Genomic DNA, 19,548 nt, shown 5'->3' on the forward strand with positions numbered 1-19,548 from the left:
TACGATTTCAGAACATGAAAGAGGAAAAAGATGAAGATTTAAAAATGACTATGGCGGAAACTATTGGAGGAATACTCCAGGAGGATCCTGCTGCGCTAGCGAAAGAAATCGATGAAGTTTACAGGACTTCGAATAGTTACATCCGTCGCCACAATCTCCCAAGAGAGATTCATATCAAATTTACCAGGAAAACTTTGCGAGATGACATACTTCATTGGGCAAGAAACTCCAAACTCCAACATCAAGGAGTGGAAATAAAAATATTAAAACAAGTTCCAAGAAGTGTCAGAGAGAGCAGAAGAGATTACCAGTTTCTTACCAGAATTTTGATCAAAGAAAATATAACCTATCGTTGGTTAATCCCACAAGGTCTTTCTCTGACATGGCGCTCTACAAGATACAAGCTGGAAAATGTAGAACAAGCTAGGTATTTCTTTGAAAATAGTGGCATCAGCCACATGGACTTTTCAGATAAACAACAAGAGGCGCAACAACAACCAGCACAACAGCAACCAGGGGAGATATTAGCAATCCAACAAGAAGAACTTTTGGGGGCCACTGCTCAGGTAATTGAGCAGGACCAAGGTGCTAGAAGAGTTCAGCCTCAGCGAGAAACCAAAAAACCTACTAAATGACAACAACTAAAGATCTAAAGATCTTTTCGGTAAATGTTAATGGACTTAATGAACCAAGGAAAAGGAAACAAATCTTCTCTAAAATCAGAAATCAAAATGCTCAAATTGCAATATTACAAGAAGTACATATCAAAAAAGATAACCAAAAATTATTGTTGAATCCCAAAATTGGAAAAATGTATGCTGCATTAGCAGATCAAAAAAAAAGAGGTGTGGTGATGTATGTAGAGAATTCTATAAATTCCAAACAAATATATAAGGATAATGATGGTAGAATACTGATTGTACAAGTTGATATTGAACCTAGACCGATAGTGGTTGTTTCTATTTATGCTCCCAATGAAGACCAAATGACATTTTATAAAAATTTACATCAAATAATAATAGATTTAGCTATTGAGAATGTATTAATAATAGGTGATTTTAATGCTATTGTGAATAGGCAATTAGACCATTCAGGGGGAGGGAGTCATAATAAAAGGAAAAAAACAAAAAGAAATCTACTACCTAGTACTTTCCAAAAAATGAAAACAGAATTATTGTTAAATGATATATGGAGGGAAAGACACCCCCATAGAAGACAATTTACGTTTTATTCTAATCCTCACAAAATTTGGACAAGAATAGACATGGTATGGACACCAAAAATGGTTGCAGAACAAATAAGGGAAGTAGAGATAGATGTTAACACATGGGCTGACCACAACCCAATAGTGGTTTATATAAGAAGGAACAACAAACAGAATATTTGGCGGATGAATAGAAATATACTAAATGATAAGAAATACAAGGATTGGATCGAAAAGGAATTAAAAATATTTCTTGAAATTAATAAAACCCCAGACACCACTCCACAGAATCTATGGGATACACTCAAAGCTTATATAAGAGGGTTAACAATATCTTATACAGCAAAATACAATAAGGAAAATAAATTAAAGTACGTACAATTAATAAATGAATTAAAACAATTGGAATTTGCATCGCAGCAACACACCAAGAACAGAGACTTTAAAACAGAAATAAATGTAATTAAACATAAAATTAGAATTATAGAACAAAATCAAATAACTGAAAAAATTAAAAGAGCAAAACAACATTATTTTGAACATGCAAATAAACCAGGCAGATGGTTAGCATATAAACTTAGAAAGCAGAGTCAATCCAAATTGATAAAAAAATTAGAAGACAAAGATGGTACAATAAAATATGATACAGAAGGAAAGGCGGATATTGTTTATAATTTTTATAAAGATCTTTATGCCAAAGACAATGTTAGTGAAGATGAGGTCTTTAATTACTTACAGGCTTCAAAATTACCACAAATAACAGAAGATCAACAGACTATGTTGGATGGACCAATAACAATGGAAGAACTCCTAACTATAATTAAAAAACAGAAAAACAATAAGGCCACAGGTCCAGATGCTATACCGGCAGAATGGTATAAGATAGACAATGAAATAGTAAGAAACTATATGTTAGAAATTTTTAACTTATGTAGACTTGAGGGTAAAATTCCGAAATCTTGGTCAGAATCGCTGACAACTTTAATACACAAATCCGGCACTGACCCAGTAAAAATCAAAAATTATAGACCCATATCTTTATTAAATGTAGATTATAAAATATTTATTGCCATTTATGCAGATAGACTTAAAAGAATTATAAATGGAATAATACATCAAGACCAAAATGGATTTTTACCAGGGCGACAAATTAAAAATAATCTTAGAACAGTAATAAACACATTAGAATACTATGAACAACACCCAGATAAGACAGCATCCTTAATGTTCTTAGATGCTCAAAAGGCCTTTGACAACGTTAACTGGACATTTATAAAAATGCAATTAAACAAAATGAGATTTGGCTCAAAATTTGTTAATTTAATAGATACTATATACTCAAAACAAACGACTAAGATAATATTAAATAATAACCAATTACAAGCACTTGATATAAATAAGGGAGTTCGTCAAGGATGTCCTATATCACCATTGTTATTTATTATGACACTTGAAACTTTATTAATTAAAATAAGAGCGGATTCCGAAATAAAAGGTTTTACTATAGGAGACGAAACTTACAAACTCCAAGCTTTTGCAGATGACTTAACGTTTATAATTGAAGAACCGATAACAACTGTTCCTTCTTTATTGCAAACTATTGAACAATACGGAAAGGTAGCAGGTTTAAAGATAAATAAAAGCAAAACTTCTTTCTTAACTAAAAATATGAATAAAATACAAGAAACTAAATTAGAAAATATTTCTGGAATAAAAACCGTAAAGAAAGTAAAATATTTAGGAATAAATTTAACAGCGAAAACAATAACATTAAAAAATGATAACTACATAAAATTATTATCAGAAATTAAAAAAGATTTAGAAACATGGAATAACCTGAAAATATCATTTTTAGGAAGAATTGCCACAATCAAGATGAATATTCTGCCTAAGGTTCTATTTCTCTTTCAGGTAATTCCAATAAACCCAGGGGGAACTTTTTTTAAAACTTTGACAAACTTAGTTAAAAAATTTATATGGCAAGGGAAAAAAGCAAGGATAAAAATAAATTGTTTGGAAGACATTAAAGAAAGAGGAGGATTTGGTCTTCCAAACTGGAAATTATATTACCAGGCCGCCGCCTTAACATGGATTAAAGATTGGATAATTTTAGAGAATAAAAGAATATTAAATTTAGAAGGACATGATCTTATGCTGGCATTTATATGGTATGACAAGGAAAAAAATCACTCATATTTTAAAAGACACACATTAAGGAAGTATTTACTAGAGGTTTGGAAGGACATAAAGAAAAATCACTTCTTAAATGTTCCAGAATGGATAGCCCCCCTAGAAGCAATAACACATCCAAAATCTATAAAAGACACGAAAATATTTTATAGATATAAAGAATTATTAAATGATCAGATAAAGCTAAAGCCTAGGAATAAACTACAAGAAGAAGGGATAATAATAGATTGGTGGCATTATGCCCAGATTCGATCCAGATACCAGAAGGATATAACTCTTTACACTTTTAATAAAAGTAAGAATTTGCTAAGTCATTTAATTATTACTAATTCAGTAAAAATGATAGGGAAAATATATAAATTTCTTATCGCTCACAAAAATATAGAGTTGACTCTAAAAGATACCATGATAAGATGGTGCAGAAATATAGGTAAGGAAATAGATATAGATACTTGGGAAAAAGTCTGGATTAATAATTGGAAAATGACCAAGTCAGTTTCATTAAAAGAAAACCAAATTAAAATGTTTTATAGATGGCACCTCCCACCAAACAGGATAGCAAAAATGTTTCCTAAAACATCCCCACTGTGTTGGAAATGCAAGAAAGATATAGGAACTTATTACCATCAATGGTGGACATGTGGTAAAGCTAAAATTTATTGGAAGATGATTGAGAAGATATTAAAAGAAATATTAAAACATGATATAGATAACACCCCGGAATTTTACTTATTAGGAATTACTAATCAGACTTATAAGAAGGAAACTCTTTACTTAATCATACACATATTAACTGCGGCTAGAATAATATATGCGCAAAACTGGAAGGGGGAGGAAATCCCCAAGAAAGAAGAAGTTATAGCTAAAATATTAGATTGCGCTGAAATGGATATGATGACAAGACGATTAAACGATCAAGAAGATACAAAATTTTATGAAACATGGAACAACATATATAAATGGTTAGATAAGAAAAAATAAGAGATAGATCTGTTTTTATTTAGGTAATAACAATATTAGATGTATTTGTTGATGATTTTGATATAGTAGTTTACTCACAAGCGATATATTAAAAATTTTGTTTTATGTATGTTTAGTAATTGAGATTTGTTTAAATGTTTGATTAGATGAATATATTACCCATAAACAATATATTAAGCATTTTTACTTATACCGTACTAATATTGCATTTAAGATTTGAAAATTTTTTACTAGACTTTTTAACATTTAACAAATGTTTGATTATGTATTCTTTTTTCTATTTGAATGTATACTTTCAAAAGAAGCGGGGAAATACATCCCCATTTTATGTTTAATGTTTGTATGTCTGTATGTCTGTTTTATGAAAAATAATAAAAAAATTGATAAAAAAAAAAAAAAAGCATATAGCAGTGATGGTAAACCTATGGCACGGGTGCCACAGGTGGCACCCAGAGCCATATCTGCTGGCACGCAAACCATTGCTGGCCAGCTGATTTTTGGCTCACAGAGAGGCTCTGGGATGGCATTTTTGGCTTCCGGAGAACCTGCAGGGGGATGGGGAGGGCATTTTTATTTCCCCCCAGCTCTAGGAAAGCCTTTGGAGCCTGGGGAGGGCGAAACACGAACCTTTTGGGCCCACCAGAAGTCGAGAAACAGGCTATTTCCAGCCTCCAGAGGGTGTTTAGTGGGTGGGGGAAGCTGTTTTTGCTCTCGCCAGGTATTGAATTATGGGTGTGGGCACTTGTGCATGCATGATAGCATGTACACATGCTCTTTTGGCACCCAAGAAAAAAAGTTTCATCATCAGTGGCTTATAGTTGTCATAGTCCATCACAACAATTCATGATAAGTTATATTCTAGCTTAGCTTCTGATTGAAATATTTTCAAAAAATAGAAATGATCATTTCTACGTTAGATATGTTTTAAGGTTCGAAATGGTGTAGTACAAGTAATTTCTTAAAATGAACTCAGGGTTCAAATCAAAAGTTTAAATACCAGGATGTTATATTGACAGTGTATTATACAATATTTAATGCTTAGCCAAAAGGCTTCAAGATTCAACTTAACTGTACATTAATCTTTTATATATCAAAAAGATCTGGTGCCAACAGAAAGAATAGGATTTAAATGTTGAATAAATTTCACATTTTCAATGCTCTCTACATAAACTAATTATAAAAATTGGCATAGCTATAAATAACATTTTATGAATATTTAACATATCTAAGAATAAGATTTAAGTATATAAATGAACAAAAAGCCAATCACAGTACCTAAATACTAAAAACACTCTAATCTGTTGTGCAGTTTTATCTACACCAAACCTCTTTCAGTTTCTAACATAATTAGAGTGGTTCACTTGAATGAGTGCATTTGTGATTTTTGCAGTAAACCTTAATATTTGTAAAGTAAACTTTCTAATGAATACATAAAATGATTGGTGATTGCTTTGGAACCAAGTTCCATTTCCATGATTTCATGCACTATTGTTTTTTCCCTTCTGGGAAAAAATAATATTGTGTCAATAGAGATCCGCAAACCACCTGATTTTCTCCTGGAACTAATAATATTTAGCATCTATAAAATATTATCTTAATTTGCTTTGCATCCATTTCTTAGCAGTTATTATTCAGTGTCACTTGGAGATGTAGGATTGTATCAACTAGTGCGCCTTTTATTTTTCCGGTACAATTCCCTGACCAATTTCTTATTTAGGGTGTATTCACACTAAACAAGAGACCATGACATAGGATTACAAAGATTTTTAATCAATGCCTCCCACCTCTCAAGCAATTACAGCAAGAAAGAAAATTGGGTATTTAAAAAATAAATAAATCAAAGAATGGCAGTGTCTGACTTGGTTGTAGTGTTGCAGATTTTTGGCCAGAGACATCATATATACATCCATTGTGACTAGGAAAATTGAAATGTGCCATATTGTCACACTCAGCTAAATAATTTTATTTCTTTTTAGAACTGAAACATGAAATCCATGTTTGGAAGGTGACAGCCCAGAGAATTAACCCCGCAAGCAGAGAAGAAACAGCTGTGAAGTGCCTCTTAAGGCAAAAAGTTAGAACTCTAGAGTTCTTGCTCAGGAAAAAGCTCAAAACTTTCCACAGGTAACATCAGGTTCATAGAAACATAGAAACATAGAAGTCTAACGGCAGAAAAAGACCTCCTGGTCCATCTAGTCTGCCCTTATACTATTTCCTGTGTTTTATCTTAGGATGGATCCATGTTTATCCCAGGCATGTTTAAATTCAGTTACTGTGGATTTATCTACCACGTCTGCTGAAAGTTTGTTCCAAGGATCTACAACTCTTTCAGTAAAATAATATTTTCTCATGTTGCTTTTGATCTTTCCCCCAACTAACTTCAGATTGTGTCCCCTTGTTCTTGTGTTCACTTTCCTATTAAAAACACTTCCCTCCTGGACCTTATTTAACCCTTTAATATATTTAAATGTTTCGATCATGTTCCCCCTTTTCCTTCTGTCCTCCAGACTATACAGATTGAGTTCATTAAGTCTTTCCTGATATGTTTTATGCTTAAGACCTTCCACCATTCTTGTAGCCTGTCTTTGGACCCATTCAATTTTGTCAATATCTTTTTGTAGGTGAGGTCTCCAGAACTGAACACAGTATTCCAAATGTGGTCTCATCAGCATTCTATATAGCGGGATCATAATCTCCCTCTTCCTGCTTGTTATACCTCTAGCTATGCAGCCAAGCATCCTACTTGCTTTCCCTACCGCCTGACTGCATTGTTCACCCATTTTGAGACTGTCAGAAATCACTACCCCTAAATCCTTTTCTTCTGAAGTATTTGCTAACACAGAACTGCAAATATAATACTCAGATTGAGGATTCTTTTCCCCCAAGTGCATTATTTTACATTTGGAAACATTAAACTGCAGTTTCCATTGCTTTGACCATTTATCTAGTAAAGCTAAATCATTTACCATATTACAGACGCCTCCAGGAATATCAACCCTATTGCACACTTTAGAGTCATCGGCAAATAGGCAAACCTTCCCTACCAAACCTTCCCCTATGTCACTCACAAACATATTAAAAAGAATAGGACCCAGAACAGACCCTTGTGGCACACCGCTTGTAACCTGACTCTGCTCAGAGCTATCAGGTTCTTGATAGCCAGTCTTATTGAAAACAAGACCTACACTGAATCTTCTTTAACTTTATTAAAAGTGAAAGTGTTAGGACTCCAGGTTTCCAGAATTAGATATGTGGACTTCATTTTCGAGAATTCTCCTGCCAAGGGATAAAAATCAACACATTTTACTGAGCTTGAGAAATAATGGATAAAGTTATGGAAATCTCAGTATCTAGACTACTTTTATTTTTAGAGCCTCATTTAACTCTCATATTTAGAGTAATCTGTATTTTCTTTCAAAAGTCAGTTGTCAAATAATGGGTTGCTTGCCCATTTCCCAGGAAACCAAGAAATATGCAGATAGTTGGATATTAATCCACTGTCTTCTGCATCCTTACCAGGCTGTGAATAGGCAATCATATATATAGTAAATAACTCTTCACCAAAGATCTATCAGCAGATTTTCAAGGTGATTATCTTCATATATGTGGAAGTGATGCACTAAGCTGTTATGTACTAAGCCCTGTGTACCTCCAAATCAGATCTAGAGAAAGAGGAAATTGACCTGAGAATATTTAGCTATGGTATAAAGTGGATTGACAAACAGAAGTCAAGGTGCAGGATGAAATCTGGTTTGAGAGACTTAATGTGATAAAAAAGCAACAACAAAAAATAAACCCCAAAATATTTTTATTTAAACACATTAAATACAAATGAGATGTTTTTTAAAAAACATATCAATATTATATACTTCAATAGGAATTCTGCAATTGTTATAAATTTACCTGCTATAGAGGTAAATCTGAATTTTCTATTATGTGGCAGTCTAGGACCATTCTAAATGAAGCAATTGCTCAGAATTATATTCCTGGATCTTTTAATTTTGTTATCCCCAAGTACAAATATTTTAAGAGCAACTTAATAGCTCAAGAAATTCTGTTGATATTCACTGTTTTAAAATTCATGGATTGTTGAAAAGAAATTATGTGAAGGGTTGAATCTGTTTGATCCATCACACTTAGCATTTGCATTCCAGATTCTTTGGAAATATGGAGAAATTCCAATTTTTGGAATATAATATTGTTAAGTATTATATAAAATATGTTATGTTACTTAATGGTAAATGGATATGGAACATAAATATTAAATATAATTACCACTAAAATAATGATCTAAGTTATTTTTCTATTATTATGGTTATATATATATATATATTATATTTCAGACAAATCTCACAAGAAGACAAAAACTGGGAAACTAATATACAGGAACTGCAAAAAAAGGTAAACAATTCTGAGAAATGTTCGCCTACATCTATAATGTTTTACTTTTCTTAACATTGAGAACAATGCAAATGCACAAATTATTCTATTATGAAATCTGCCAAGGCCACAAAAATAATTGGGGAAATTTATTTTGAGCCTGAAATGCGCATATGCGTGCTCTCCCTTAGGTCATATATAAATAACTAAAGGTATTTTGGAACACTTTCTTTTACTTCACAAGACTATCTTTGTCTGAAATAGAAACTGGTTTGTTGCTTTACATTTCAGAAGAGCTAGTTCCATTATGCAATTGTAATGTAATTTCTTTATTAGGGTCAATCTCAGTAAAATCTCAATAAAGTATAAAATAAAATTATAAAACATTAAAAACAAAAGTCATTAAGAGGAAGGAACAAAACAGATAACAATAAAACAATACAATTATGTTACAGAAATCAACTTCTGAGAATACAAGCAATAAAACCAAAACTGAGTAATATTTAAGGGTGAAGAAAAAATACTACTTTCCATTTAACTAAACCACACAGCACATCAGTGCCTGTTATATTTAAATGCTGTTTTGATGAAACAACCCAGGGCAGAGTTAAAAGAGGTACCAGTCTAGAATCCCTACATAATCATAAGCACAAATCCCAGTAACCAGTTAGGTCCCACAGAGTTGGCCTTCTCTGGGTCCCGTTGACTAAACAATGTTGTTTGGCGGGACCCAGGGGAAGAGCCTTCTCTGTGGCGGCCCCGACCCTCTGGAACCAACTCCCACCAGAGATCAGAATTGCCCCCACCCTCCTCGCCTTTCGTAAGCTCCTTAAAACCCACCTTTGTCGTCAGGCATGGGGGAACTGAGATATTCCCTTCCCCCTAGGCCTTTACAATTTATGCATGGTATGCTTGTGTGTATGTTTGGTTTTTTAAATAAGGGTTTTTTAAAAATTATTTTAAATATTTTAAATATTACATTTGTTACATGTTGTTTCATTATTGTTGTTTGCTGCCCTGAGTCTACGGAGAGGGGCGGCATACAAATCTAATAAATAAACAAACAAACAAACAAACAAACAAAGTCCAACCTCCCTTGAATTGTGTTGACCCGTTATCTAACTCCAAGCAGGTGACATTACTCCATTAGATGACAATATTCCTGTACATAGGCATAAGTAGGAATAAATCAGTTTAATTGGACCTTCATGTGTGGATCTGATCTTTTGTGCCTAATAGGAACAGATGTGAGGTTTGGGGCAAGAATGTTGAGGGAGGCAGCAATTGCCAGAGGACAACGAATAGAAAGTACCACAATACCCCAACACTTCTATGCTGTCTGGCTGAAACTCAGCTCATTGCCTAGGCCAGTGATGCCGAACCTTTTTTGCCTCGGGTGCCAAAAGAGCGTGCTATTGCACATGCGCGAGTGCCCACATCCATAATTCAATGCCTGGGGAGAGTGAAAACAGCTTCCTCGGTCCCCCGGAGGCTCTCTGGAGGCCAGAAATGACCTGTTTCCCAACTTCTAGTGGGCCCAGTAAGCTCATGTTTCACGCTCCCCAGGCTCCAAAAGCTTTCCTGGAGCTAGGGGGAGGGTAAAAATGCCATCCTCCCAAAGGCTCTTTGGAAGCCAAAAACACCCTCCAAGAGCCTCTGTGCAAGCCAAAAATCAGCTGTCCGGCACACAGTGCAACAGCTCATATGCCAGCAGATTTGACTCCGCGTGCCACTTGTGGTACCCATGCCATAGGTTCACCATCACTGGCCTAGGCTCATTCCTTTTTCCAGAAGGAAACAAGAGGTCAAAAATTACACACTAAGAAGTTGCTTATATACGCATAACTGAGATTGGAAGACTTATTTAGGCCAGAGAACAAGTCTCAAACTGTTGCTGACAGATCAGTTTATCACCTTGATTAGACGTTTGATATTGAACATTACTTCTAGTTCTTTATTTGGACTGATGAGGTAGTGTCTGTTTATGTTTTACATTGTCTTTGAACACTCAAGGAACTGAGGAGAATAAATTTCAGCGAGTTCGTTAGATCTTTGGAGTATGCAGTATTTGCTTTCTGTTACTTGCTAGCCAAATCCCCACCCTTCTCTCTGCAAAAATATCTATCTGCCCCAGGATGATTTCTACTTTTTATTATTTTTTATTATATTTATATGCTACCCATCACACTGCCAAGCAACTCTGTGTGTCTAACAACAATATAAAAACACAATATAAATTGATAAGAAACATTAAAAACATTCAGCAGACAATAACTAGTGAGAAAATTGAGTTTCTTGGGAATTTGATTAAAAGACAAATTGACAAAGCAAGCACATATACTTTTATAAAAAGCACAATATAAAAGAAAGTGACCCTCATTTTGCACGGACAAAGCTGGACTGCATATCACATTCCTTTAAGCTTTCCTTAAAATTGCTCAATTAGACTTTCAGTATTTAGAAATATGGTAGTAATAAGTTTCTTCTAACTTTTGATACTTTAGTTAATCAAAATATCTGGCTGGGATGATGCTGATTAGCCTTCTAAAATATATACCTCAGAGAAGATTTAACCATAGCTATAATGCATTGCCTTTCTGCCAAGTTAGATGGATGAAAATCTAATGCTAAAAGATTTTATGGAAAAATACTATAATGCTGCATTTTCTGCTATATAGATCTTTTCTATCTTGTGAAGAAATTATCAGGTGGATGTCACTGTGGATAGCCGTAAACAGCAAAAGCAGTGGTGGGTTGGTCCTGGTTCAGCCTGGTTCTGCTGCAGTGATGGGAGGCTCCACCCACCCACCCGGGATGCTTCTGCACATGTGCAGAAGTGGTACATGCACATGCGAGCACCAGTAGCAATGGGTTTTGGAACCCACAACTGATAAAAAGGATACTCTTAACCAATAGTCAAAGATCCATGTCTGCAGATCCACTTTTGATAGCAGTAACGGCTTTGTGGAGAGCTACATTGAGTCCACATTGGGCCATTTGAAAATTTTTCTTTTAAAAAAATTGTCGCAATTCTGGTGATGCAGGCAAGCATGTCATAGTTAGATGAGCCACACTTGAACGGTCATACATGGGTTGTTAGTAAAAATAGTTCCATAGCTTGTAGAGATAAAATAACATAGCTAATGATGAGATCTAATGGCTGATAGAGTTTTGCAATATATAATTCGGATGGGAACTCTGCCTGCTGCATGGTTATGACTAATTAAAGCAGCTGCATCTATTTCCAGAATTGCTTGTCTGTACAAAAATCCACTCATATGTTCTGAAGCACTATTTCTGAACCGCTTCTAAGATATTACAGAATGCTAAAGAATTAATTCATCTTAGTTTGTGAACCATCTTTTATTTCCATTAGCTAATATTTATTTGAAAATGTTTTAATAACATATCTGATTCGATTATGTAAATGGAAAGAGAATCCAATCCTTTTGAATTAAAGAAGTTCTCAAAACTGCTTTATGAATTAGTGTTCTACACAGAGAACATGGTAGCTTCTTCAGAGCTTCTGGAAAAGAATGCCTAGAGATATGTGGTAAACTCTCTTCTAATCTGATTTGATGTATAGTATTCTTAACATTTTAGCTTAATGCTGTTATCAATTTCTTGCAGATCTTCCTGCAATGGAAGGTTAGGAATAAAGATTCCACTGCAAATTTATGTTTTTCTCATTTTTAAAAGTTACCCAGATCTTGAATACAGATAGTTTCCTAAAGTGAGGGTCTATAAATGAGTAAAAGTAGAAGAAAAATACAGTGGTCTACCTGTATTTTAATCATAAATAACGCCATTTGTCAGTAGCCTGACATAGTAACGGTTGAAAGGCTGGTTAGTCCTGGAATGTGTAGCCCCTGGTAGCTAAACATTATTAAGGGACTTTCATTCTGGTGTTTCTGTTCCTACTATAAGAAAAAAAACACATGAGATCTGATTTTATTTGTATGATTAAAATGAAAACTTCTTCAACTGAGACGAAAGACTTGCTGCTGTTCCCAAGATTGTCAACTGGGTTCTACTTGCAAATGTAATTCAACTCTCTAAAATCCAAATGTGTTTCATTCTAAATTTAAAAGAATTGTTTTCATGCTTTAGATGTTTCCCCTGACATTTTAATGAAAACATATATTACAATCATATTTGGTTTTGACTTGGGAAACATGCTAGAACGAAGCTGGATATTTGAAGATGATTTCCACTTGACTCATTTACTTTCTCTTTTGAACAGCACAGAATAACAGACAAGTTGCTTCTCATCAAATGCCTGATGGTTTTAGGAATTGTTATTCTCATGTTCTTTCTCAATTCATTCGTTCCAGGAATTCATTTAGATCTTGGTAAGCTCCATTTGGATTATTTATTGGTATTTAAATATATTCTACTTTTGTAGGAAAGAGCAGGCAGAGTTAGGTGCATTGTTAATCACAAGCACTCCAAGTCTTACCCCTCCTGAATTCCATTGACCCTGATCATTGGCCAATTTAGTGTTGAACTGTTGTTGACCAGATTCTTTTGTATGGGCTTGAATGAATACCTCTATGCTGCAACATTACAAATGGTCCTGATTTTTGTGCCTAATACCCCAAGAACTGTGGTGGCACAGTGGTTAGAATGCACTACTGCAGGCTACTTCTACTGACTGCCGGCTGCCGGCAGTTTGGCTGTTCAATTCTCACCAGCTCAGGGCTCACTCAGCCTTCCATCCTTTTGAGGCCATTAAAATGAGAACCCAGATTGTTGAGGGCAATATGCTGACTCTGTAAACTGGTTATAGAGGTCTATAAAGCATTGTCAAGTGGTATATAAGTCTAAGTGCTATTGCTATTTAAGTGCAGTGTTCCATGCAGGGTTTTCTGTGTGCGTGCGTGCGCGCACTTGTGTATATGTATATCTACCTATTTGTTGAAGGCGTGATGATACATTTCTTATATTGCACTATAAAAGATTTAACTATTCTCTCTGGTTTTTCCTGTTGCTGAGTTTTTGGCAATTAATCATATAAAATATAATTGAAATATAGAAACATAGAAACATAGAAGACTGACGGCAGAAAAAGACCTCATGGTCCATCTAGTCTGCCCTTTTACTATTTCCTGTATTTTATCTTACAATGGATATATGTTTATCCCAGGCATGTTTAAATTCAGTTACTGTGGATTTCCCAACCACGTCTGCTGGAAGTTTGTTCCAAGGATCTACTACTCTTTCAGTAAATTTACAAATTACAAATATTGCGTTACTAGTGCCACAATTGCTATACCATTTTTTAAAATGGAAAATTAAATTCTTTTTCTAAAGTTCTTGGTATGGATTTGAATGGATTTTTAATAGAGGTAGATTTTGTTCAACAATCTTTTCTAAAAAAGTACCATAGGCTGCATTGAAGACATTTTGTATACTACTTTATAAAATGTCTGGATATAATAATAATAATAATAATAATAATAATAATAATAATAATAATAAAAACAACAACAACAACAACAATGTTGGAAGGGACCTTGGAGGTCTTCGAGTCCAACCCCCTGCTTAGGCAGGAAACCCTGCACTACTTCAGACAGATGGTTATCCAATATCTTAAAAACTTCCAGTGTTGGAGCATTCACAACTTCTGGAGGCAAGCATGGGTGTTACATGGAATGTATCAGTTTTCATCATCAATTAACTTGATATGCTTAATTAAATAATTAAACAAGTGGTAAAAATTCCAATATACAAATAATGCAAATTGATAGAAATTGGGTGATTTGCATCATTTGCATAATGATGTCATTATGCAAATAATGCAGATTGCAATGCACACCTACTCAATGCAAGAATAGTGGACATCCCTCCCCACAATTAGTGACAATGAGTTTTGACTACTGCAATTTCAGTTGTCACCAGCTCAGGGTTCACTCAGCCTTCCATCCTTTTGAGGTTGTTAAAATGAGAACCCAGATTGTTGAGGGCAATATGCTGACTCTGTAAGCTGCTTATAGAGGGCTGTAGTTTATAAACTGCTTTTAGAAGCCAAAAATAACAGAGTGAAATCCAAGCTCAGTACCTAAGAACATGGAAGTGTGCTTATTTTTATATGGTTTGCCAGCCTTGAGATACATGTTTAGTAGCACCTGCAATATTTAGTGCTACAAAAGAAGTATTACATTTATTTTTTAATGAAATGCAGCTTTTAATAACTGCTGATCAATAGGATATGTTAAATATTTCAATTCTAAAGCATGGTCATCAGGGCTAGCAGTATAGAGGCATACAGTACATTTGAACCCGGGAGACGTTTTAAGTTGTTTTATTTTTAATTATTTTTGTTAGCAGTTTTGAGTACTTTTTTAATCAAGAAAGCAAGATTGAAATACTTTAGTTTAGTTAACCAATTTTCAATAAATTTATGGTAAGTAATTCACCTGGTTATCACTAAATTCAGTCTATCGGTGGAAAGATACTAGATTAGCATTATGTCTTAGGTTTTAAACTAAATATACTTTAAAATTCTACAAAGCTTGCAGTTCTTTTAACATCTCTGCAGCTAGTTACCATCTGACTTCTCTTATCAACATCCTAGTTTTAATTTGATTTAAAAGTCATTCTCTTCCCCCAGAGAACTATTTTTTTTTTAGAAGAACAGGGACTTCTCACAAACTTGTAAATGCAAAGGATATTTAAGAGAAATTGGGGGAATTATATCTGTGAGGCTGAAACACACCTGATTGCATATTGGAAATGAGTTTCTTTAAGCAAGTGGTGGCAAAATAGTCTTTTTTACTGATAGTGACAGCAGAGTGGGCAGTGTGATGAAAGTATTAATTGTCATTTCTTGATGCATATTTTAAAGAGGAAATAGAACTTTAGTATAGGAATGGGAGGGGAAAAAAGCATTTATTTTAGATTTGATAATCATCTTATCTAATTGCATATTTTCAAATCAATACATGGATCAAAATGTAATTACTTTTGAAAACTGCAGATCATCAAATTTTGCTAAGCCCTTTGCTAATTAAAAAAAAATGTGTTAGGAAAAAGTCTACATCATAGTCACTGGTATAAGTCTCAGCAAGGAAAGAAGGATGAAATACATATTGTGGTATAATAAAATAAGGCCTGCCATTCATGGTGAAATTTTAAAGATGACATTGACTTGTGTCACATGAAGGATGTTTCATTATGTCTCCTGTGAATATTTATGCTCTGCACAAAAGACAAATATTCAGTGAAAATGTATTATACCAAAAAACCCATGAAACCAGTTGAAGAAGTTTGACTGGTAAGATCCAGAAGAGAGCCTTTTTGCTTTCACCTTGCCCCAGTAGTGAAATTCAGCAGGTTCTGACAAGTTCTGGAGAACCGGTAGTAGAAATTCTGAGTAGTTTTGAAAACTGGCAAATACCACCTCTGGTTGGCCCCAGAGTGGGGTGGGAATGGAGATTTTGCAATATCCTTCCCCTGCCATGCCCACCAAGCTACACCAAATCCACCAAGCCACACCCATAGAACCAGTAGTAAAAAAATGGATTTCATCACTGCCTTGCCCTTTAGAACATGTTATACCCTACCTCACCAAGGTGAAGCAAGTTGCCTTCTTCTGGTCTTCCAAAAGAGTGTCAAGACCAGGCTCTGCCAATGCATAACAGACATTAATACAATTGAAGGAGACCAGAAATACTTCACAAGAAGAGTCCTCCACTCCTCATGCAACAGATTACCCTACTCCTCCTGACTTCAAATACTAGAAAATCTACAGCTAGATTTAGAAAATCTACAGCTACGCCACCTCCAAACTGATTTAACTATTGTTCATAAAATCATACATCACAATGTACTCCCTGTTAGCGACTACTTCTTCCTTAACAACAACAACACAAGAGCATGCAACAGATACAAACTAAATGTAAATCGCTCCAAACTAGACTGCAGAAAATACAATTTCAGCAATACATTGGTCAACGCCTGGAATTCACTACCGGACTCTGATGTTTCTTCCCCAAATCCCCAAATCTTCAACCTTACATTATCTACAATAGACCTCTCCCCTTTTCTAAGAGGTCTGTAAGGGGCATGCATAAGTGCACCTTTGTGTCTACCGTTCCTGTCCTAATGTCTTTTTATCTTTTCTATCTCTACTTTATACTTATATTATGTTAAACATACTACAAGACAATACTAGATTTGTATGACAAATAAATAAATAAATAAATAAATAAATAAATAATAAATAAATAAAATAAAATTGGCATGGGGATTGAAGACTGATATCAGACCCTTGGAATGGCTGGTGAAGTCAGTGTGGCCCTTTTCCCTTTTAAAATATGTAACATTAGTTTGAATTATTCAGATTAGTAGTTTCTGGCTTTATTGTTATTTCTTCAGAAAGCAGTTGGCATATTCATTGGTTCTGACCTGGTTCTGATTGAACCAGGTCCCCAGGTGACACAGATATTAGGATTCTCCAGCAGAGCGCGTGGAACTCCGTGTTGTGATGGCTCGTGGCCACGCCCCTCTCAGTTGGCATATTTATTGATTTATTTACCTAAGAAAACTGGAGAAATTAACCATTCTAATTGGAAAGAGCAACAATAGAGTCCCTTTGGCACAGTCCCTGCCTTAAACGAAGGACACTCAATGCATTATGCAGAGCACAGGGGATATTGTATCTTAATAAGCAAACAAGTACAAAATGGCAGGATTTGCACATGTAAGTGCTTTTTCTTTTTCAGTTTTGTTGCTGCTTGGACAGCCATGCAGGTTGGTTAGATTTTGCAGTAATTCCCCACAGTTAAATGAATGAACATAATAGACTGATTGCAAAGTAGCCATGTGTGACCTTTTCTTGAAGCCCTGTCTAGCAATGATAAAATGTTTACATTACTCTTGGGTGTCTCCTGTGCTCAACTTGAAATTACTTCTGAAATTTCAAAATGAGGAATAGTGAGAGCTGTATTAGCTTGTCCTTATTAAAATGACTTCAATGTTTGGGTCTATATTTTATATTGTTACCTACTCTGCATTATTTGTAAGGTAAAATTGGGACATATATTTTAAACTATTTTGACGTATGGCTAAGAATATTTGTTATGAGAAACACATACCTCTGCATGCCATTTTTTTTCATATTCATTGCAGACAGAATGAGATTGGTTTCCAAAGAACAACATGTCTTAGCAAGAAAAAAGTACAGAATTGCTGCTGAACTTCTTCAATAATTGGCCTTTGTAACCAACCTACTTCTGTGCCACGACATCCTAGCAAAAATTACGTGATTATGTCATAATGTCCAATAAACATATGAGTTGTATGAGTTGCACGAAGAAATTGTCAGATTTCTGTACTTTATCTTCCTTGCCCATATAAGCAAATGGAAGTTATTAATCTGAAACCCCAAGAATATGACTACTCAAAATATTTCAAAAAGAAGCTAATGATATTTATTCTGAACCCTTTTACATTTCTGGAAACTACCAGTATGCTACCAGTAGATCAGATAATAGACCAAGTCAAGCCCAGGTTAAATAAATTTCCCAAATTTTCTTTTTCTTTTTTTTAATTAGTCTTAATGCCTGATGATTCATGGACAGGTCCACATGGTTTCCGTGGCAATATTGCAGAAGGGATACACAGGTGCTTGTTTTTCAATTTCCTAGACTAAGATTGATAGAAAGTTACCCAACTAGTTTACATGGTCAAAGGATAACTGGAATTTGGGTCCTTCTGCTCTTGGTCCAATACCTTAACCATGCTGGTTCTTTCAGTGGGTGACATTAATTTACATGTAAGTTTGATCAGGATGTTACTTTCCAAGTAAGCTGTTTATTTCCCGACAAGACAGATGTGCATCAAAGTTTCTGTGCATCTTTATTTAATTTAAGAGCCGAGGAGGCACAGCAGGTAGAGTGAAGTATTGCGGGCCACTAAAGCTGACTGTAGATCTGTAGGTCAGCAGTTCAAATCTCATCATCGGCTCAAGGTTGACTCAGCCGTCCATCCTTCCGAGGTGGGTAAAATGGGGGACCAGATTGTGGGGGCAATATGCTGGCTCTGTTAAAAAGTGCTATTGTTAACATGTTGTAAGCCACCCTGAATCTTAAGGAGAAGGGCGCCATAAAAAAAATCGAATAAATAAAATAAATAATAATTAGTTGCTTCACGTGGTAACTCTTACTGTCCTTGTTTTCTACTTTTTCATTAATAAGGCTTTCTTTTGTTTCTGGATGAGTAGGCAAAAGAAAATTCAGTTCATGAGATTCAAAGAGATGAGTGGGAGTTAGAAGGGGATATATATTTAATTGGGAAGCAAATCTATGTGTTATTTGAAATTTGTTATTCTTCTTGAAACCCTTGCTTGAATTAGACTGCTGAGATTTGAATTCAGCCTTGAGCTTAGTATGAGAATGTTTCTCTCCCATTTTGCCTTTCTAAAGCTACTTTTGTCCCCTTCCCCCCAATAGGGAAAAATAATATTTTAGGAGATTATAGAGTGCAAAGTCTGCACAGGAAAACCTTGTGTTGCACTTTTCAATGATCTCATGGGTAAATATAGTCTGTTGTGTAGCAGTATAACCTTACAACCTGTTGACACCATAATGTTTCTTTTAACTGTGCCTGCAAGCACAAGCAATTATATTTTACAGTGAAGGTCCTAATTACTATAAGGACAATGTAGCAAAATTGACAGTCACAGGAAAACAAAGTCAAGTATTATTGCATTTTGTTCTATACCTCATGTAAAAACTGATTCACTTTCCTTTACTAAAGCGGATTTTTAAAAAAATCACACTGATCAGTTA

The 19,548-nt window shown here is 34.7% G+C and overlaps 1 protein-coding gene across 3 annotated transcripts in view; it reads left to right on the forward strand.

The window, feature by feature from the left end:
• Nucleotides 1–19,548, forward strand: part of OCA2 (OCA2 melanosomal transmembrane protein) — a 243,910-nt gene that overhangs the window by 141,146 nt on the left and 83,216 nt on the right. For all 3 annotated transcript variants that reach the window (XM_070750932.1, XM_070750931.1, XM_070750930.1), the window contains exons 16-18: nt 6,352–6,499; nt 8,719–8,776; nt 12,999–13,107. In XM_070750932.1, the coding sequence (XP_070607033.1) occupies nt 6,352–6,499; nt 8,719–8,776; nt 12,999–13,107 (315 nt within the window). The remainder of the gene's footprint in view (nt 1–6,351; nt 6,500–8,718; nt 8,777–12,998; nt 13,108–19,548) is intronic.

The sequence above is a fragment of the Erythrolamprus reginae genome, chromosome 4 (assembly GCF_031021105.1).
Source record: "Erythrolamprus reginae isolate rEryReg1 chromosome 4, rEryReg1.hap1, whole genome shotgun sequence".
NCBI classification, from domain to species: Eukaryota; Metazoa; Chordata; class Lepidosauria; order Squamata; family Dipsadidae; genus Erythrolamprus; species Erythrolamprus reginae.